Source organism: Candoia aspera, chromosome 5 (genome assembly GCF_035149785.1).
Source record: "Candoia aspera isolate rCanAsp1 chromosome 5, rCanAsp1.hap2, whole genome shotgun sequence".
Taxonomy (NCBI): domain Eukaryota; kingdom Metazoa; phylum Chordata; class Lepidosauria; order Squamata; family Boidae; genus Candoia; species Candoia aspera.
The window spans coordinates 82,271,485-82,288,317 of record NC_086157.1 but is presented as its reverse complement, the minus strand read 5'-3'; the positions used below and the strand labels follow the sequence as shown (position 1 = coordinate 82,288,317).

The 16,833-nt window shown below is 36.6% G+C and overlaps 1 protein-coding gene across 4 annotated transcripts in view; it reads left to right on the top strand.

The window, feature by feature from the left end:
• Positions 1-16,833, top strand: part of ALCAM (activated leukocyte cell adhesion molecule) — a 154,039-nt gene that overhangs the window by 125,077 nt on the left and 12,129 nt on the right. The window contains exons 12-15 of one of the 4 annotated variants that reach the window (XM_063305586.1): positions 630-762; positions 2,790-2,828; positions 4,603-4,720; positions 15,889-16,005. In XM_063305586.1, coding sequence (XP_063161656.1) covers positions 630-762; positions 2,790-2,828; positions 4,603-4,720; positions 15,889-15,976 — 378 coding nt within the window. In that variant the 3' untranslated portion in view covers positions 15,977-16,005. Of the gene's footprint in view, positions 1-629; positions 763-1,019; positions 2,044-2,789; positions 2,829-4,602; positions 4,721-15,888; positions 16,006-16,833 lie in introns of those variants that run through there. The other 3 variants (XM_063305587.1, XM_063305588.1, XM_063305589.1) reach the window with 3 other exon arrangements.

Below are 16,833 nucleotides of genomic sequence, written 5' to 3'. Positions count from 1 at the left end.
CTATCATCTATCTATCTATCTATCTATCATCATCTACACGCACGCACACACACACACACACACACACACACAATGGAATTAACTAGATCATAAACTGTGCATATTAAGACCTTTTTTAATACGTATGAATAACCAATAATAAGACAGCCAGTGGTTAAGAACTGTGAGTTCTAATCCTGCCTTAGGCACAAAGCCAGCTGGGTGACTTTGGGTCAGTCACTCCCTCTCAGCCTAGGAAGGAGGCAGTGACAAAGCACTTCTGAAAATATTGCCAAGAAAAATGCATGGACCAGTCCATATACTGTAGTTGCCAGGAATCAAGACTGTTTCAAAGGTGCAAAAAAAAAAAAAATCATCCTAATAATAAAATTCTCAGGGAGAATTTTGTGATAGAAAATCAATCTGGAGACTACAATTGCAGATATAAGTAGCAGATGGAAATGAACTTACAGCATAAGTCTTAAAACAGGTTGCTACAGTATGTACACAGGTACATACATGCAGGGTATGTCATCAATATAAATATTTAGCCAGAGAGTATTTAAAAGTGAGTAGGCATGCACACACACAAACCTGCCCCTGCAGGTTCCTTCTACTTTGAAGTAACTTTTTAAAAAATTTATTTCCAGACAGAAGAGACTAAATATGTCAATGGAAAATTTATTAGTAAAATCAAAATTGCTCCTGAAGAGAATGTTACATTAACCTGTATTGCTGAAAATCTACTAGAAAGAACGGTGACCTCTTTGAATGTATCTGCTAGTAAGTACATCTATTTATTTTTAATTCCTGAAAAAAAAGAGAGATGAGAAAAAGGCCAAGGGTGATCATTTTTCATTATTCGTTTACCTTTATATAAACAGCTATTACTATTCTTGCTTTCTTGTAGGTGGTTCCATTTTAGAATTTTGTTTATGAGTTGCTTCATTGTCCTCCCATTGACAAAAAAGTGTATATTAGCATCTTATTTCTTAGAACTGTGTCACCATGGTAATTCCTTATTTGTCATTTTTTTCCAGAAGATCCACAGAAATGCAAATGAATTTGGTTTTACTTACACACTGCTAGCTGATAAGTCTGTGTACTACCAAATCCCACAATAAATCAGAGTTCATGGTCTCTTGGTTTTTTCATATTTCATTCTTTTTGTCATTTTTTTTAATTCTTGTAATCTGAGAACTACCTGTTTTCTTCTTAAAAGAGCAATCCTATAGGTGGGTGGACATCTAAAGGGAGAGGGACCACCTTGCATCACTAGTGCTTGCATCACACTAACAGGGTAGAAGAGATGGAAAAGCAAAGTTTTCCTTCCATCTGTTCCATATGGATATATTCTTCCCTTTGGTTGTTAAATAAATAGGTTAGTGTAATTAATCAAGAAATACATTTCACTGAATTCATTGAGACTTGCTGCTGTGGTAGAGTATTGTTAAGGTGACAACCAGTTACCAGTTTTAAATTAAAACAATGCTACTTCAGACCTGGAGTAAATCATCTCGAATGTATGGTTATAACAAAATACATTGCGAAGCTTCTGTTTTCGTTTTTTAAATGTAATTTAGGGTGCTTTCAGAGTTGAGAGCCATTAATGATAGTCAATCACACTTCTTCAGTGCATGTAGTCTTTGAGCTTTTCATTCTTATTCTATTCAGCATAGCACTAGTGGAAAATTAGTTATTACTGAATACACAATTTAGCAGTGATTCTAAAATAGGTTCTGTAGTGGCACTCTGATGAAGATTTCATATTATCAATTCGCTCTGAATTATTCTATTAAGCGAGTCCTTTTCCTTAAGAGATCACCAACTGTGCACAATTTCTTGCCACAGGTATGGGAAGGAAACTTTGCGATCCAGGTTTCTTGTGCTGTTATTTAAAAAAAGAAACTAATAGGTGAATGTGCACTATATATGAACCCAATACACAATATGGGCATGACAAGAGGAACTATAGTTATTGTCACTAATTATATCATACAAAATATTCATTGGGTCCCTTTAACACACAACTGCACACCATATGAAGAAATCATAACAGTAATTAATTTTGCTGTTGAATTACTTGTTTCTTACGTGCCAACTTTGAACTTTGATTATTTTTAGTGCGCTGTCTTCCAGAAATAAACAAGAACATGTGAGGACTTAACATAACAAATAAATAAGTGCACAGTAACAGTAAACAGTTACCTAGGTAGACAAATTATTAACTATTCAGAGAATAAACTTATCCTATTATAAAGATCTACTTCTATATGTAGAACACTTCTGTGCCATCTACCATTTCCAAATTCCCCAAATGTATAAATATCATTTTCTGTTATGCAGTCTATTATGGGATTTGCAATGAAGCCATCTAGGGCAATTCCCATGAATTGTTTGATGCCCTTCTCAGTCTGCGTATGGACTCCAGAAGGGTTGATCAAAGGATGTTTTTCTAAATTCATCCAAAGGTACTAAAGTTTAATCAACTCGCTGTCTACAGTAATAAAGTGAGGAAAAGTCAGAATGCCGGACAGAATAACACATAAATACTTCTTCTGACTAGGCATTTATAAGATTAAACTTGTCATTTTTAGAATAAAGCACTTTCACATGATGCATTATAGATACAAGCAAAGATTGCTGCCTTAAAAATAAGATTAATCATTTTGTTGTGTGGCTGATGCTGCATTAAGAACATTTTGGGCTCAGCTGAAATATAGATTGCTAAACATCATAATAGATGGAAATTTTGAAGGTGACTTTTAGATATCAGCAATTTTATTTTTTTTATTGTTCCTTTGTTTCAGTAAGTATTCCAGAATCTGATGAACCAGAAGAAAAAAATGGTAAGAACATAAAAAATATACCACATTTAACACTATTTATTCAAAAATGTTATACTCATTTTTCTGGATAAAGGGTAGAGTTCTAAAAAGGAAAATAAATAGAAGTGATTCTAAATGCTAGGTTATATTGCTGCACAATTAAAGTAGTACTAATGTTAATACATCAATATGTAAAATAAATACAGAGTTCAACTCAAATACCATCATACTATATTCATTGGAATCAGTGGAACTTAAAAGTTACTGATTCAAAAAGTCAGCTTTTGCCTAAGTCTAGCTCTAACCTATGCACATAAGGATAATAAGCAAAGAGCTGTATTCATGGGAAAAAACCTACAAATTTTCCACAAATTTATATTGCTGTTCATGTAGAACTAACCTGAGTATTTAATATTTAGTGTTTACTATTTAAAAAAAGGTGAAAAGATGAAAGGTCCCCTGTGCAAGCACCAAGTCATGTCTAACCCTATGGGGGGACGCCGCTTTCATATTTTCTTGGCAGACTATAGCGGGGTGGTTTGCCACTGCCTTCTGCAGTCGTCACCTTCCCGATTTTACCGACCTCGCAAGGTTGGAAGGTTGAGTTGACCTGAACCGGCCACCTAAGAATCCAGCTTCCACTGGGATCGAACTCGGGTTGTTGGGAGAGTTTCGGTTGCAATACTGCTACCTACCACTCTGCGCAACACGAGGCACTCTGTTTAATATTTAACAGTATTTAATATTTAGTATTTAATAAAGAAGGCTGTAATCCTCAAATCATTTATTCCAGAATTAGCAATATTTACCTCCTAGTTTTGCAGTACTATATCACTACATATACAAACTATACTTTATTATACAGACTTAACTAAGAATCATTCTTTATTTTGTAGTAAAAAGTGCAGATAGAGATTTTATTGTAGGGGAGCAAGAAGCTGAAACCCTTTATCACCTTAGTTTCTCATCCAGTATAGTGGCTCAGGAGTTCTGGCACTGTCAAAAATAATCTATTTGAAGGTCCCTGATAGGTGCAGTAATTGCAACTGATCAAATTGACTAGATAGCCAGGAACACAGCTCTTAAACAAGATTTTAAAAAGGATCCAATAGCATTTATATACAATGAAAGAGATCTATGAAAGCCTCTTTGGGAAGCAATATTGCCAAATCTGGATTGAGATTTAATGCAAAGTGGAAAATATTTGGCAGTTTCTGTGACTGTTCTGTGTTTCCTTTTCTTTTCCTCTCAGAATTGGAAAATCCCAAGCTCAAAAAGCCTTGAAAGGATACTCATGGAGGTCTGCTAGGAGTGAGGCAGGAGCAGCTTTGGGTTAAAGTTATTTAAAAAAAGAAAAACCCTAGGCTTCAAATAATAGGAAAATGGCTAAGCTAATTGTATTCCTTCCTCCCACTGCTCACAGTGGAAGATAAAATGTAAAGAATACCACATTTCAGGCATAGGATTGCTCTGCCTACTTCAAAAGCACCAAAGGTAGATTTTCAGACAGTTCTCAGACTGCAAAAATCTCATTTGTAAAATCTCAGAAGAAATCTCTGTGCCATCCTTGTGAAGTAAGGGGAACTACAAAATGATTGTAAGGCAAATGATTTAAGGATTGCAGCCAAGATATCTTGTACTATAAAATATGTATGCATTCATAATGGTAGTTTTGTTGTTTGTTTTAAAGAAGCTTTTGAACTTAAAAATGCTTTTGAATATTATAACCTATAGTGAGTGTTCCATATTTAGTTTCTTGAAGACACCCCATCATCATTTTCTTCTTTTGTTTTAGATGATAATAGGGAAGATATTAATGATCAGGCAAAATTAATAGTGGGAATCGTGGTTGGTCTTCTTCTAGCAGCAATGGTTGCAGGTGTTGCTTACTGGCTATGCATGAAGAAATCTAAGTAAGTCTTCAGTAATAACATTCTTAATATTTTATAGTGATAAAAATATGTTATCTCACCAAATCTGCTTCTATGATATTCTGTAAAAATAGGCAGAAGTATGTTTTTGCGTGTTTATTTGTCTAAAATATTTTTCTTGTCCTTTATCTAAAGTAATTCCATGGCAGTTTGCAGGTTTTAAAAAATCTATAAATATATCAAATACAAAAAAGCAATGAGACAGCACAAAAAATATACTGGCATAGGCTTTCACAGCTGGTGCAAATCAAGTGGTGATGAGCATCTAGGCTAAATGGCTACGGCCCAATTTTCTGATATCCTGAGTTTCACTGGAAGCTGTAGCTGACATCTTCAGAGGCAAAGTGATCTTCAATCCAACAATAAAAATAATGAGAGAGAGAAAGAAAGATAGCATCCCCAGTGGGAAAAGTGTTTCTCCCTTATACTGAGGGTACAGATCGAACTGGAAAATTATTGGAGAAACACAGCCTAAAAACCATCTGTGAACCAATTAAGAAAGTCCAAGTAATTCAATCACCTAAGGATGCATAAATCTACTTTCATCATCAGGAATTTACCACATTCCCTGCATTGTGGACAGGTATATATTGGGACCCCCGAACACAGTATTTCAATTTAAGGAACACAAGAGGCATTGCTGGCTAGGACAGCCTGAAAAATCAGCAATAGTAGAACATACAGGGCTACATAATGGATACAAAATCCAATTTAAAGACAAACAGTACTGGCAACTGCATAGAGAAGCTGTCAGGATTCACAAACATTTCAGCAACTCTAACAAGAAGGAAGAGAACCTAAGAGTCAACAAAGCCTGGCTATACCAAGATGAAGCAACCTCTAATTATTCAATTGTAAGTATCTACAGCAGTTTCACCTGAGGGGTTGGGGGGGGGGACCCACCAAGACAGACTAACCAGGAATTAGTTCTCTTGGAATTTCTTCAAATTACAGTAGATCAATCGAAATTCACCTGGATGAATCAGGAACTAGCTTCCTCAAATTCCCGTGGCAGAGTCCAATTAGAGATTAGTTTGAAAGAAAGATCAATCAGAAGCTAGATTACCTCATCACAAATACAAGAGCCCCAGTCAGTGCCTGTTCAGTTGCCTGTGAGCTGCTGACAAGTATGCTGTGGAGCAGATCACTTTGCCTCTGAAGATGCCAGCCACAGTTGCCAGAAAAATGTCAGGATACCAGAAATTAGACGGTGGCCATTTAGCCTGGAAGCCCATCACCATTTGACAGCACATAAAATTTTGTATAAATAGTTCAAAAACTGGAGCAAACAGAACCACTTTTTTCCAAAGCAGCATTACTATCCGCATTTCTCTTAATCCATAGACAAAATGCTACAGTACAAAAAATATCCTCTCTGTAATGTTTATCCACTTCAATTATGATGAGGAAAGTACGTAAGAAAAAGCATTAGTAGACACAGTTTAGTGTATAGGGAATAGGGGTGTTCCAAAGAGACATGTTATCCAGCCCTGATCTAAAAACAGAAGACTATCATTATGGAAGTAGTTAGCCCTTCTCTAACTAGGTCCAAGCTATTATGACTAATAGGTTTGAATGTTGCAACTAACCGACAAAATTGTTTAAAAATAAGCAGATACTGTGGTATCTTGAGGAGCACTTGTTAGGTAGAAATAATTAATCACCATGCAGGTATTACTTTTCACTCTTGTTAATTACAATATCTCTAGGTAATTGCAGTTGTCATGCTGTAATTGTGATTAGTTCACATGGACCTTTAATAAGACAAAATAGGATATCATATTGTCAGAGTAATAGTTATCAGTGTGTATTCCCCATGGCCTGGAGTTGACTGCTAGGTTGGGTTGCCTTAATGCATGTTAACGGATGCTCAGTGTACATGAAGTTCTATGTTATAGCTCACGAAGTTCTTTTATGAAATGCTGAAAAATTAAGATACAAAAAAGAAGACCTTAGGGCTAGTTTATGCATTTTTTTTCCTTTGAAGGAAAATACTATTTTATATATAAAATAGTGTTTTAGTCATCTGATGTTTGGTATCACATATTACAATGATTTTTCACCTATTTAATACATCATGACATTCCAAAAAATTCAGTAAAATGTATTCCATCTACTTGCTTATTTGTAAAGTAAGTCCTTCTCTGTCAGTTCAGTGTTGATATTTAAAAACTACTCTTATTTACTGCAAATTAGCAAACAATATTTAAAATATCATAAATGTTTACTAGTCAGGGACTTGAGACTATGTGGAAAGCAGCTTGAAACAAGCCAGACCAATTTCTAATTTGTTCATTAGTAAGAAAAGAAGAGGAAATAAAAATCAATTTTTCCTATATTTTATTAAGCAATGTTACTTTGGATATTTCCCATCAGTTTTGCCTGAAAAAGTTGGGTGGAGTGTGTTGCAGAGTGCTGGAAAGCATTTGGCCCAGAGAGATCAGAAAAATCACACATGAGACATTTCTATAAAAATAAATAAATAAATTTATTTATTTAAAGAAAGCACAAAAACATATTTACAGGCTTGTGCATCCACACATGCTCTCAGAGAGGAGCAAGACTAAAAAACTAAAAACAAAAGCTGCCTTCCCCTCAGGCAATGCAACTATTAACACCTAAACTGAGGACAATTAAATTCGACCTCTTCACAATTAAACTGAGGACAATTAAATTCGACCTCATGCTTAAGGAAGTACTTAATTATCATGGTAGCCAAGAGCAGGAAAAAAATGCCAACACTCCTTTTTTTTTATGCTAAGGAATAAGACACAAACCAATTTTCTTTGTCAATTCTCTATGTCTTGGTAGAACAAGAAGTTTGGTTAAAATATCAGCAATCATGTCTTTTAGTTCACAATATTTTAATATTATTTCGCCTTTGGCTATCATGTCTTTGATATAGTGATATCTAATATCTACATGTTTTGTCCTATTCTTGCAAGCTTCAGATTTTGCCTTTGTTTTTCTGTTGATGTGAACAGCAGCAAATCATCAACATAAATGCAGAGATACATACAGTCTTGTCTTTCTCCACATATATACATGGATCTGCTTACAAAACCAAAATTCTGCAGTTTTCTGCAGTATCTAATATCTAATATCTACATGTTTTGTCCTATTCTTGCAGGCTTCAGATTTTGCCATAGCAATGCAAGCTTGATTATCCTCATATCCTCATAAACTGTAATAGGCTGGTTCACTTCCATGCCTATGTCTTTTAACAACTGTTTAAACCATATAACCTCATTACAGGTGTTTGCTAGGGAATAAAACTCTGCTTCTGCAGTGGAAAGAGCAACAAGTGTTTGCTTTCTAGAATGCCAGCCTAAGCTTGACCCAGCAAATTGAATTAAAATCCCAGAAGTAGATTTCCTGTCACTGACATCTGCTCCCCAGTCAGAATCGGCAAAAGCCTGCAATTTCTCTGTTCCACAGGCATTTAGCTTCAGGCAATAATTCTTTGTTCCTTGCAAATACCTTATTAACCTCTTCAATGCTGCTTTTCCAGTAGATGTAGGCTTCTCTGTCTACTTAAAATGGCCACAGAGAAATATTTGAGATATCTGGGCGAAAGTGATTTGCTATGTACAGTAAACTTCCAACTACAGATCTATATTTCTCTGCCTCAGTTAATTGAGTTTCTCCTATATCTTTCTGAAAATCTGTTATCGGAGTAGAGACTGGTTTACAGTTTTGCATATTAAAATCCTCTAGGAGCTTTTGAATTTTACTACGTTGGCTTAATAGAAAGCTACCATCCTTCTCCCTGTGTATTTCCAAACCTAGGTAATTTGTTACTGTTCCAAGGCTTTTTAATGTGAAATGGCTTTTCATGCAGGCTTCAAAATCAAGCCTTTGATTTTCTGTTGATGTGAACAGCAGCAAATCATCAACATAAATGCACAGATACATACAGTCTTGTTTGTCTTTCTTCATATATACACATGGATCTGCTTTTCCTTTTAGTAAAGGTAAAGGTTTCCCTTGACGTAAAGTCCAGTCGTGTCCGACTCTAGGGGGCGGTGCTCATCTCCGTTTCTAAGCCTTGGAGCCGGCGTTGTCATAGACACTTCCGGGTCATGTGGCCAGCATGACGACTCGGAACGCCGTTACCTTCCCGCCGAAGCGGTACCTATTGATCTACTCACATTTGCATGTTTTCGAATTGCTAGGTTGGCAGGAGCTGGGACGAGCAACGGGAGCTCACCCCGCCGTGCGGTTTCGAACCGCCGACCTTCCAATCAGCAGCTCAGCGGTTTAACCCGCAGCGCCACCGCGTCCCTTTGCTTTTCCTTTTACAAAACCAAAATTCTGCAGTTTTTCATCTAATTTTTGGTTCCAGAATCTAGCAGCCTGTTTTAACCCATAGATTGACTTCTGCAGTTCACAGGCTAGATTCTCCCCTTTTTCATAGCCAGGGGGTTGCTGCATGTATAATTTGTGGTCTAAATCACCATAGAGAAATGCAGTTTGAATGTCATAGTGGTTAACTGACATTCCCTTGAGTGCAGCAACTTTTAACAGTAATCTAATTGATTCACCTTTAGTAACTGGTGCAAAAGTCTTGTCAAAGTCTAAATCTTTCCTTTGAGTGAACCCTTTTGCAACCAACCTTGCTTTATATTTTTGGATTTTGCCATCAGCATCCCTTTTCAGTTTGAAAACCCACTTACAACCTAAACAGCATTCATTGGGGGGTAGATTTACCAGTTTCCATGTTTTATTTTCTTTCAAGAATGCTAACTCCGGTTGCATGGCAGAATGCCAATTTTATGCAATCTCAGGTGGTAAAGCATTCACTTGTTCTAAAGACTAAGGTTCTGTGAATATGTGAAAAGCCTTTACTGTTGCAGCCTGCTAATTATTAATTTCTCTCCCACTATGAACCTGTAGCTCCTTTGGCTTTGTTCATAGCCAACAAAGATGGCTTTCTTTGTTGTGGGGCTTCCTTTCCTTCTCTGTTGTTTCAGAATATGAACCCATGCAGTACTACCAAACACTCTCAGATGGTTTACCTTTGGTTTCATACCATAAAACCAATGGAATGGAGTGTCCTGAATCACAGTTATACAATCTGTTTTGTACATTAACAGGCAGGAGATATTGATACTGCCCAAAACCTGAATGATAACCTGGAATCTTTAAGCATGCATTCTATCGCATTTTGCAAAGTTCTGCCCTTTCTTTCAGCAACACCATTTTGCTGAGGGGTGTAAGGGTTAGAAAGAATTTGTTCTATCCCCTTTTCTGCTAGGAACCCTTTGAATTTGTGAGAAAGGTATTCTCCTCCTCTATCACATTGGAGTGCAGATACAGGCCTAGGGAATTTTCCATTTGCCCATGTCACAAAACTTTTAAATTTCTCAAATGCCTCATCTTTGTGTTTTAAGATGTAGATAAATGTGTATCTTGAGAAATCATCAATGATGGTCATTGCATACCTTGCTTCTCCAAGACTTGGAGCAAAAGGACCAATAATGTCAGAGTGTACAATTTCCAAAGGTCTAGTTGTAACTCTGTCACTGTGCTTACTCACAGGAGCTTTTAGTGTTTTGCATTCTTTGCAAACTACACAGTCTAAGTATTTATCACAGGGTTTTATCTTTAGGTCAGTACACAGCTGTGACATTTGTGCTATATACTTGAAATTAGCATAACCAAATCTCCTGTGCATCAGGTGTACACATTGGTCATGATATGGAGTGTTGCCAACTGCAGCTTTGCAACTTGGCTTCCTTGCATTTTGCACAATGTACAAGGAGTCTTTTAACATACCAGTAGCACACAATTTCCCATTTTTACGTATCTCACAACCATTTTTCTTAAATGTTATGGTATACCCTGTTGCAGCTAATTGTGCCACAGATAAAAGGTTTGATTGTAAATTTGGCACATACAATACACCTTTTACAGTTTATCTCAAGCAGGATAAATATGTATCACCTTGTCCCATAATTTTGGTCACAGACCCATCAGCCAAAGACACACTTTGTCTTTCAGTTTTAGACAGTGACACAAAAGAGCTTTTACAATTACATAAATGACAATTGGCCCCAGAATCTAACACCCATACATCAGAATTACCCTTCTCCGCAACCTGTGCAATTTGGCTTGTCTGAAGAGCCTTCTTCTGTGTTGCCCTTGTGTTCTTCTTCTCTGTCTTTCTACTCTTCGGTCTCAAGGTACAGTCTTTTTGCAAATGTCCAGCTGAACCACAACTGAAGCATCGCTGGCTGGCTAGCACTGTAGCCTCAGCTTCTTTTCCTGTCTTTTTCCTTATTTTCTGATGCTGCAGCTTTCCAGAAGAGATGTGGGGGGGGGGGGAATCTTTCCTCTCTCTTCTCCCATTCAGCGAGTAAGCACTGTGTAACATACGATGGGGTGAGGTCTGCTTCAGGCATAGCCTCCAGGGTACAAATCAGCATGTCCCACATTTCATTCAGTGAGGACAGGAGGATATAGGATTTTGTGAGAGGTGTAAATTCCATTCCTCTCTCCTGCAACTCAACAAACAGCTGCTGAATATAATGCAGGTGCTCAGGAAGGCTATCTCCCTCTGCTAGGTAGGCTTTGTACAGCTTTTTCATCAGGGTAACTTTACTCCCTGCTGTTGCCTTTACATATAAGTCAAAGCATCCCAAAGTTGCTTTGCAGACTGCATACCTCGCTTGTGGACTAGCTGATTGTCCTCAACTCCCAGGATAATGGTGGCTCTAACCCACTCATCCTGTCTAAGCCATTCAGCACTGGGATTTTGGGGGGTTTGCTCACCAATTGGCAGCCAAAGATTCTCTCTGTGAAGATACATCTCTATCTTCAGGGCCCAATTCAAATAGTTGGTCTCTGATAGGTGCTCCAGAGGCATTGCTGAGGGCTGGGAGGCAGCCATGGCTTCTTCCTTCTTTTGCAAGTCACCTCAGCTGGCTTCTTTGTCCTGTAGACTGGCAATTGCTGGAAAATCTCCAGGCGGCTCCAAAGAAAATTCTTCACAGGTCTTTGCTACGTGCCTTTAAAAATGTGCATGAGGTGTGGAGCTGATCTCTCTGCTCTTTCTGAGGTTTTACTGGGCTGCTTTACTGGGCAGAGTGCTGGAAAGCATTTACCTGTTGCAGAGTGCTGGAAAGCATTTGGCCCAGAGAGATTAGAAAAATCACACACCAGACATAAAAATAAATGTATTTACAGAAAGCACAAAAACATATTTACAGGCTTGTGCATTCACACATGCTCTCAGAGAGGAGTGAGCTGCTTACTCGGCTGCAAGGCTAAAAAACTAAAAACAAAAGTCCTGCAGGCTGCCTTCCCCTCAGGCAATGCAACTATTAACACCTAAACTGAGGATAATTAAATTAGACCTCTTCACCCAGCCAATGCTTAAGGAAGTACTTAATTACCATGGTAGCCAAGAGCAGAAAAAAAATGCCAACCAAGTGGGTCTTTTTTTTTTTGCAGAATACATTAGCCTGAAAGCTACTTTCCACGGTTACTCACTGTGAGTTGAAGTAGCAGGGACTCCATTAAATGTGGGAGTTTCGGTTTAGCAGTAATCTCTTTACCGTAGCTTTTGGGGAAGCTAACTGCTGAGGAAACACATTGGCACTGCTGAGTCTAAACTCTTCTTTCTCTTTCTGCCAGTCAATTACTCATCTTAAGTTTACTTTGTCTTGTGTCTCCTCACAGTTAATAATAAAATAACAAAGTACCAATTGAGTATTAGACCATAATAAGCAAAATCTAATAGAGGTTTCTAAGTTCCTAAGAACACTGTTATATGAATGAATGTAAAACTTCTCTTGCCTTTGTTTAATCCTTTTTCTTCCCATCCAACTGCCTGAATTCTTTCTTCATTAGCTGGGTATCAATGATACTAATCCTTTTCCAGACATTTTACTTACTTACAATATATCAGAAAGTAAGAAGGCAGGAAAATCATATGCTTGTTAGTCTTTGGCTTTATTTCCATCCACTGATTCTTAGAACAAGAATGGGGAACCCACAGCCATAAAGAGGTTGCTGATCTAAATCCAATAATACAAGGTTCCAGGTCATTTGGAAGCCTTCATGCATACATGAAAGTCTTATGCTATGTAGAAAGTCCTCTGTTGTGTAAAATCATGCTCTACCCATGGAATATTTCCACTGCAATCACAGCACAAGTTTACAGAGGAGAACAGCTGTTCATTTCTGTGTTCAGTGCTACTTCTGAGCATTCTGCTTGAACAAGACTTGAGTTAGTCTAATTACAGTGAAGGAAGTTGCTTTCCAAAACTAAATAGATAAACTTGCATTGTGATATTTTCTGTTTTTATTTTAATTTCATCTTGATTTCTTCTACCTATTTTATCAATAGCAGTAGGACAGACCAGTCAAAAGAAGTTAAATAACAGCTGCAGTTCTAGAGATGTAGGTATTCTTTAAAGTGCTTATTTAGGCAAAACTAACTACATGTCTTTGTCTTGGTAGATTTTGAAATACCTTTGAAATACTACCCTACCATTTAATTAACTTATGTATACTATACTTTAAAACATATATGATCATGATGGATTTGTTCCAATACTGTAAGGGTAAGATAGATAGACAGACAGACAGACAGACAGACAGAGACAATAAACATATGATGTATCACATTCTCATTTTTATGACTTTTCTTTGGCTGGTATCTAAGGAGGGTGAGGAAACTAATATAAAGATATCTCAAACATATTTTAATGACATATTGTGTTGAAATTGTTATTACTCCCTATTTATCTCACCATAAGTTAGAGCTTAGGCTTTAAATGCTTTCTTTCATGCTTCAAAATTTGGTCTGGCACTCTTCTGACATACAGCAGCCTAGGATTAATTTTATGTCTTTATTTCATGATAACCTGCCCACGCACTGCTTTTACTTAGGTATTATTTCTACTGTTATCCACACAGTCTATTCACTTTTTGATTTTTAAAATTTATTTCTTAATTTATTTCTTTAAATGCATGAAAATGATCAATCAACAAGTTGTCCCTGATTATTTCTTTGCTGGATTTGCAGTCGTAGTGCTGAACTTGATCCCTTAGCTTTAAAATATTAACACTTATGTTTTATTGCCTGCAATAATAAATATAAATATGTTGTCAGTAGTTCAAATTCATTTCTGAAGAGGGCCGACTGATAAAGAAACTAACAGACATTACATTGGGAACTGAGTGTTGCTAAATCATAGATAATTACCAGGCCTGTCATTTTAGAATAAACCTAATCACTTGAAAGATTGTGTGTAAATGTGTTTTATTATACGTGGTTTGTGTGTTTGTGGTTTAGTATATGTGCTCTATATATGTAGTGTGTAATGTAGTTTATTATATGTGATTTATATGTGCGGTTTGTATATGTGGTGTGTAAATGTGATTTATTATATGTGGTTTATATGTGTTTGTGGTTTATGTGAGGTTTGTATATGTTTATAAACCATATTTACATACCATTCAAAAGAGACAATAAAAAAGCTAAGAAGGAAACAAAAAGACCAGAACACCTCCTCTCCAGCAGCCAACACCCAGATAAGCAGGAATGAACACCAAACAACCAAGTAAAAAACAATATCCTAGTCAAGGAACTACCAAGGAGAAAACTACACACACCCCAACACTGGCAGGGCAAGCTACTATATAAACAGGGAGCAAATCCCACACTCAGTAGCACTGATGATGTTATCTAGTTGGCAAGCAAACAACCAAGCTCAGAGAGCACCAAGACACCATATGGTATAGTATCCAAGCCACACCGAGTTGTACCTATACCTATAACATTTATCTGTTATATGTCTACATATTATTTATAGCTATAACATGGTTTCTCTGTTATATGCCTTCATATTATTTATGAGTGCAATGAGTTGGATAAGCTTATTTTAAGAGTTTGGTCATTTATTTCATACTGAAAATGTTAGAATCTAAATTGTGCTTACATGGAAAGAAAGTCCAGTAAAATCCAAGTAGAGGCATTCTTTATGGTGGACAGCCAAATTACATTTTAAGAGTTTGGAAATACAAAAATGAAGCTACTTATTGCAATAAGTAAAGGTGATCTGCCTACATGGCTTGAGCATATTGTAACTATTAATAAATATTTACATGCCATTTATATTACATCATTTTAGGGCTTTGCCTTTTCTTTTGACTGAACATTCTTCATGCCAGTGACAATGAGAAATAATAAATGATATAAAAATGGAATATTGGTTGGAGACAGTGTAACCCTAACCCTTACAGTAGCTCGGGTCATTAGCACATGGATAGGATTCATTTACTTTGGAAGTAGCAGCCTGCTCCTTCATGAAAGCAAATGCTACAAAAGCAAATGAGTTGTTAGGGATGTGGAGATACAGGGAGAGTGTGCGAGACAGAAAGGCCCAAAAGCTGAAGACTGCTAAAAGCTAAGAACTACTTACCAGTGGCAGAGAAGGTGTCCTGCCTGCCTGCCTTTTGCATGAGTAAATTCTCCCCAGTAAATAAATTTGCATTTTCAGCCTAAATGTTGGTTTGGAAAAGAAATTAGAAGTGTTAGAAAGAGGCAAAACTTGTATGTTTGGAGAAAAACTTGTATCAGAGTTATGGGGTAGTATTAGTGAAATAAGCTATAGTTCTGTTTATTTTTATTTTTCTAGAACTTGCTCATAATTAATTGAAATCCCCCCAAATCAGTTTCTCACACAGAAGGAGAACCCAGCTAGAAATATATGACTTTTACATTCTAATTTCCAATAGTTCAGTTTAAACCTCAGAAAAGCAATTATTATCTCAGTGCATATAAATGGAGTACTTTAATGATAAAGATGTGTTAATAGCATTTCAGCGTTAATATGCATATTCTTTCAAGGAACCTGAAATTAAATTTTGCTAATAACTTTTCTTAAAAATGCAAATTCTTCCAGCCAAACAAGTTAATGTATATATTTATAAATGAGAGCAAAATAGAAAATGAAAGGTATAACTATGTATACATTATTCATCACATTATAGTCTTTCATTTGCCAGTAAAATCAGATTCCTATGTTAGTACCAGAACAATCTTCTGTTGCAGAGGTCAAAACGTTGTGTGCCGATCCAATAATTGGATATCACAACAAGAGCAAGATGAGACATCAGTGTTGTTGTTTCTATTTCAGATCAGCTTCAAAACATGTAGATAAAGATCTTGGAAATACAGAGGAAAATAAAAAGTTAGAAGAAAATAATCACAAATTGGAAGCCTGAAAGACCAAACTAGTTGGTTACCATTCCAGGTACGTTTTAACAACTTTAAAATGTATTATATCCTCTGAATATAATTTAATCCCGGCATTAGTTAAATTAAGGGATAAGGAATTTCTGATATATATTCATATTGCGAGAAATCCAATTTTACCTGTTTAAAATTTGAAGTGCCTTCCACAGCAATAGTTTGTCATTTTCAATGATTAGAAAAAAATGATGCTCTAAAATGTGCTACAAGTTACACATTATAACCATGCTGCTTGTGTCTTAGACATCCTGTAGAGGGAATAAGGAATGGCCTTGAAGAACAGGAGGAAGAGCCACTACCAAGGCAACCATCAGTTAAGCGGGACTTGAGCCCATGCCAAAAAACTTATTTGAGAAAATGTCTCAGACAAGCCCCTCCCTCATTCATACAAAGATAAAGTAAAAGAGAGAAAGCACATTCAGACCTGTTAAGATTTTGTTACTATAGCTGTTACAATAAAAGTACTCCTGACCTATGCCTACTGAATGAACCAGGAATTCCATGCAAGCTGTTGATTCAACTCATTCTAAAAGCCTAAAATGTACCATCAGGAGGAAATGTTAAGCATATATATATAGGTAGTGAACAGGACTAGATCAACTATTTGGTTCATTCTGATGTGTCAGTCTTGAGCCATTTCAAAGAAAACATTCTTTTCTGAAGTCATACATTTGATCGCAGAACCAAGGTTCACTGCATCAGCGGGAAAACCTCCCAAAAGAACTTCAATCAACAAGGTCCGATGATACAGAGGAAAGAGTTTATTTGTAACGCGTTTGCAAAGGCGGGTCCCTCCGTGCAAGGAGGAACCCTGAACGAAGTTAACACA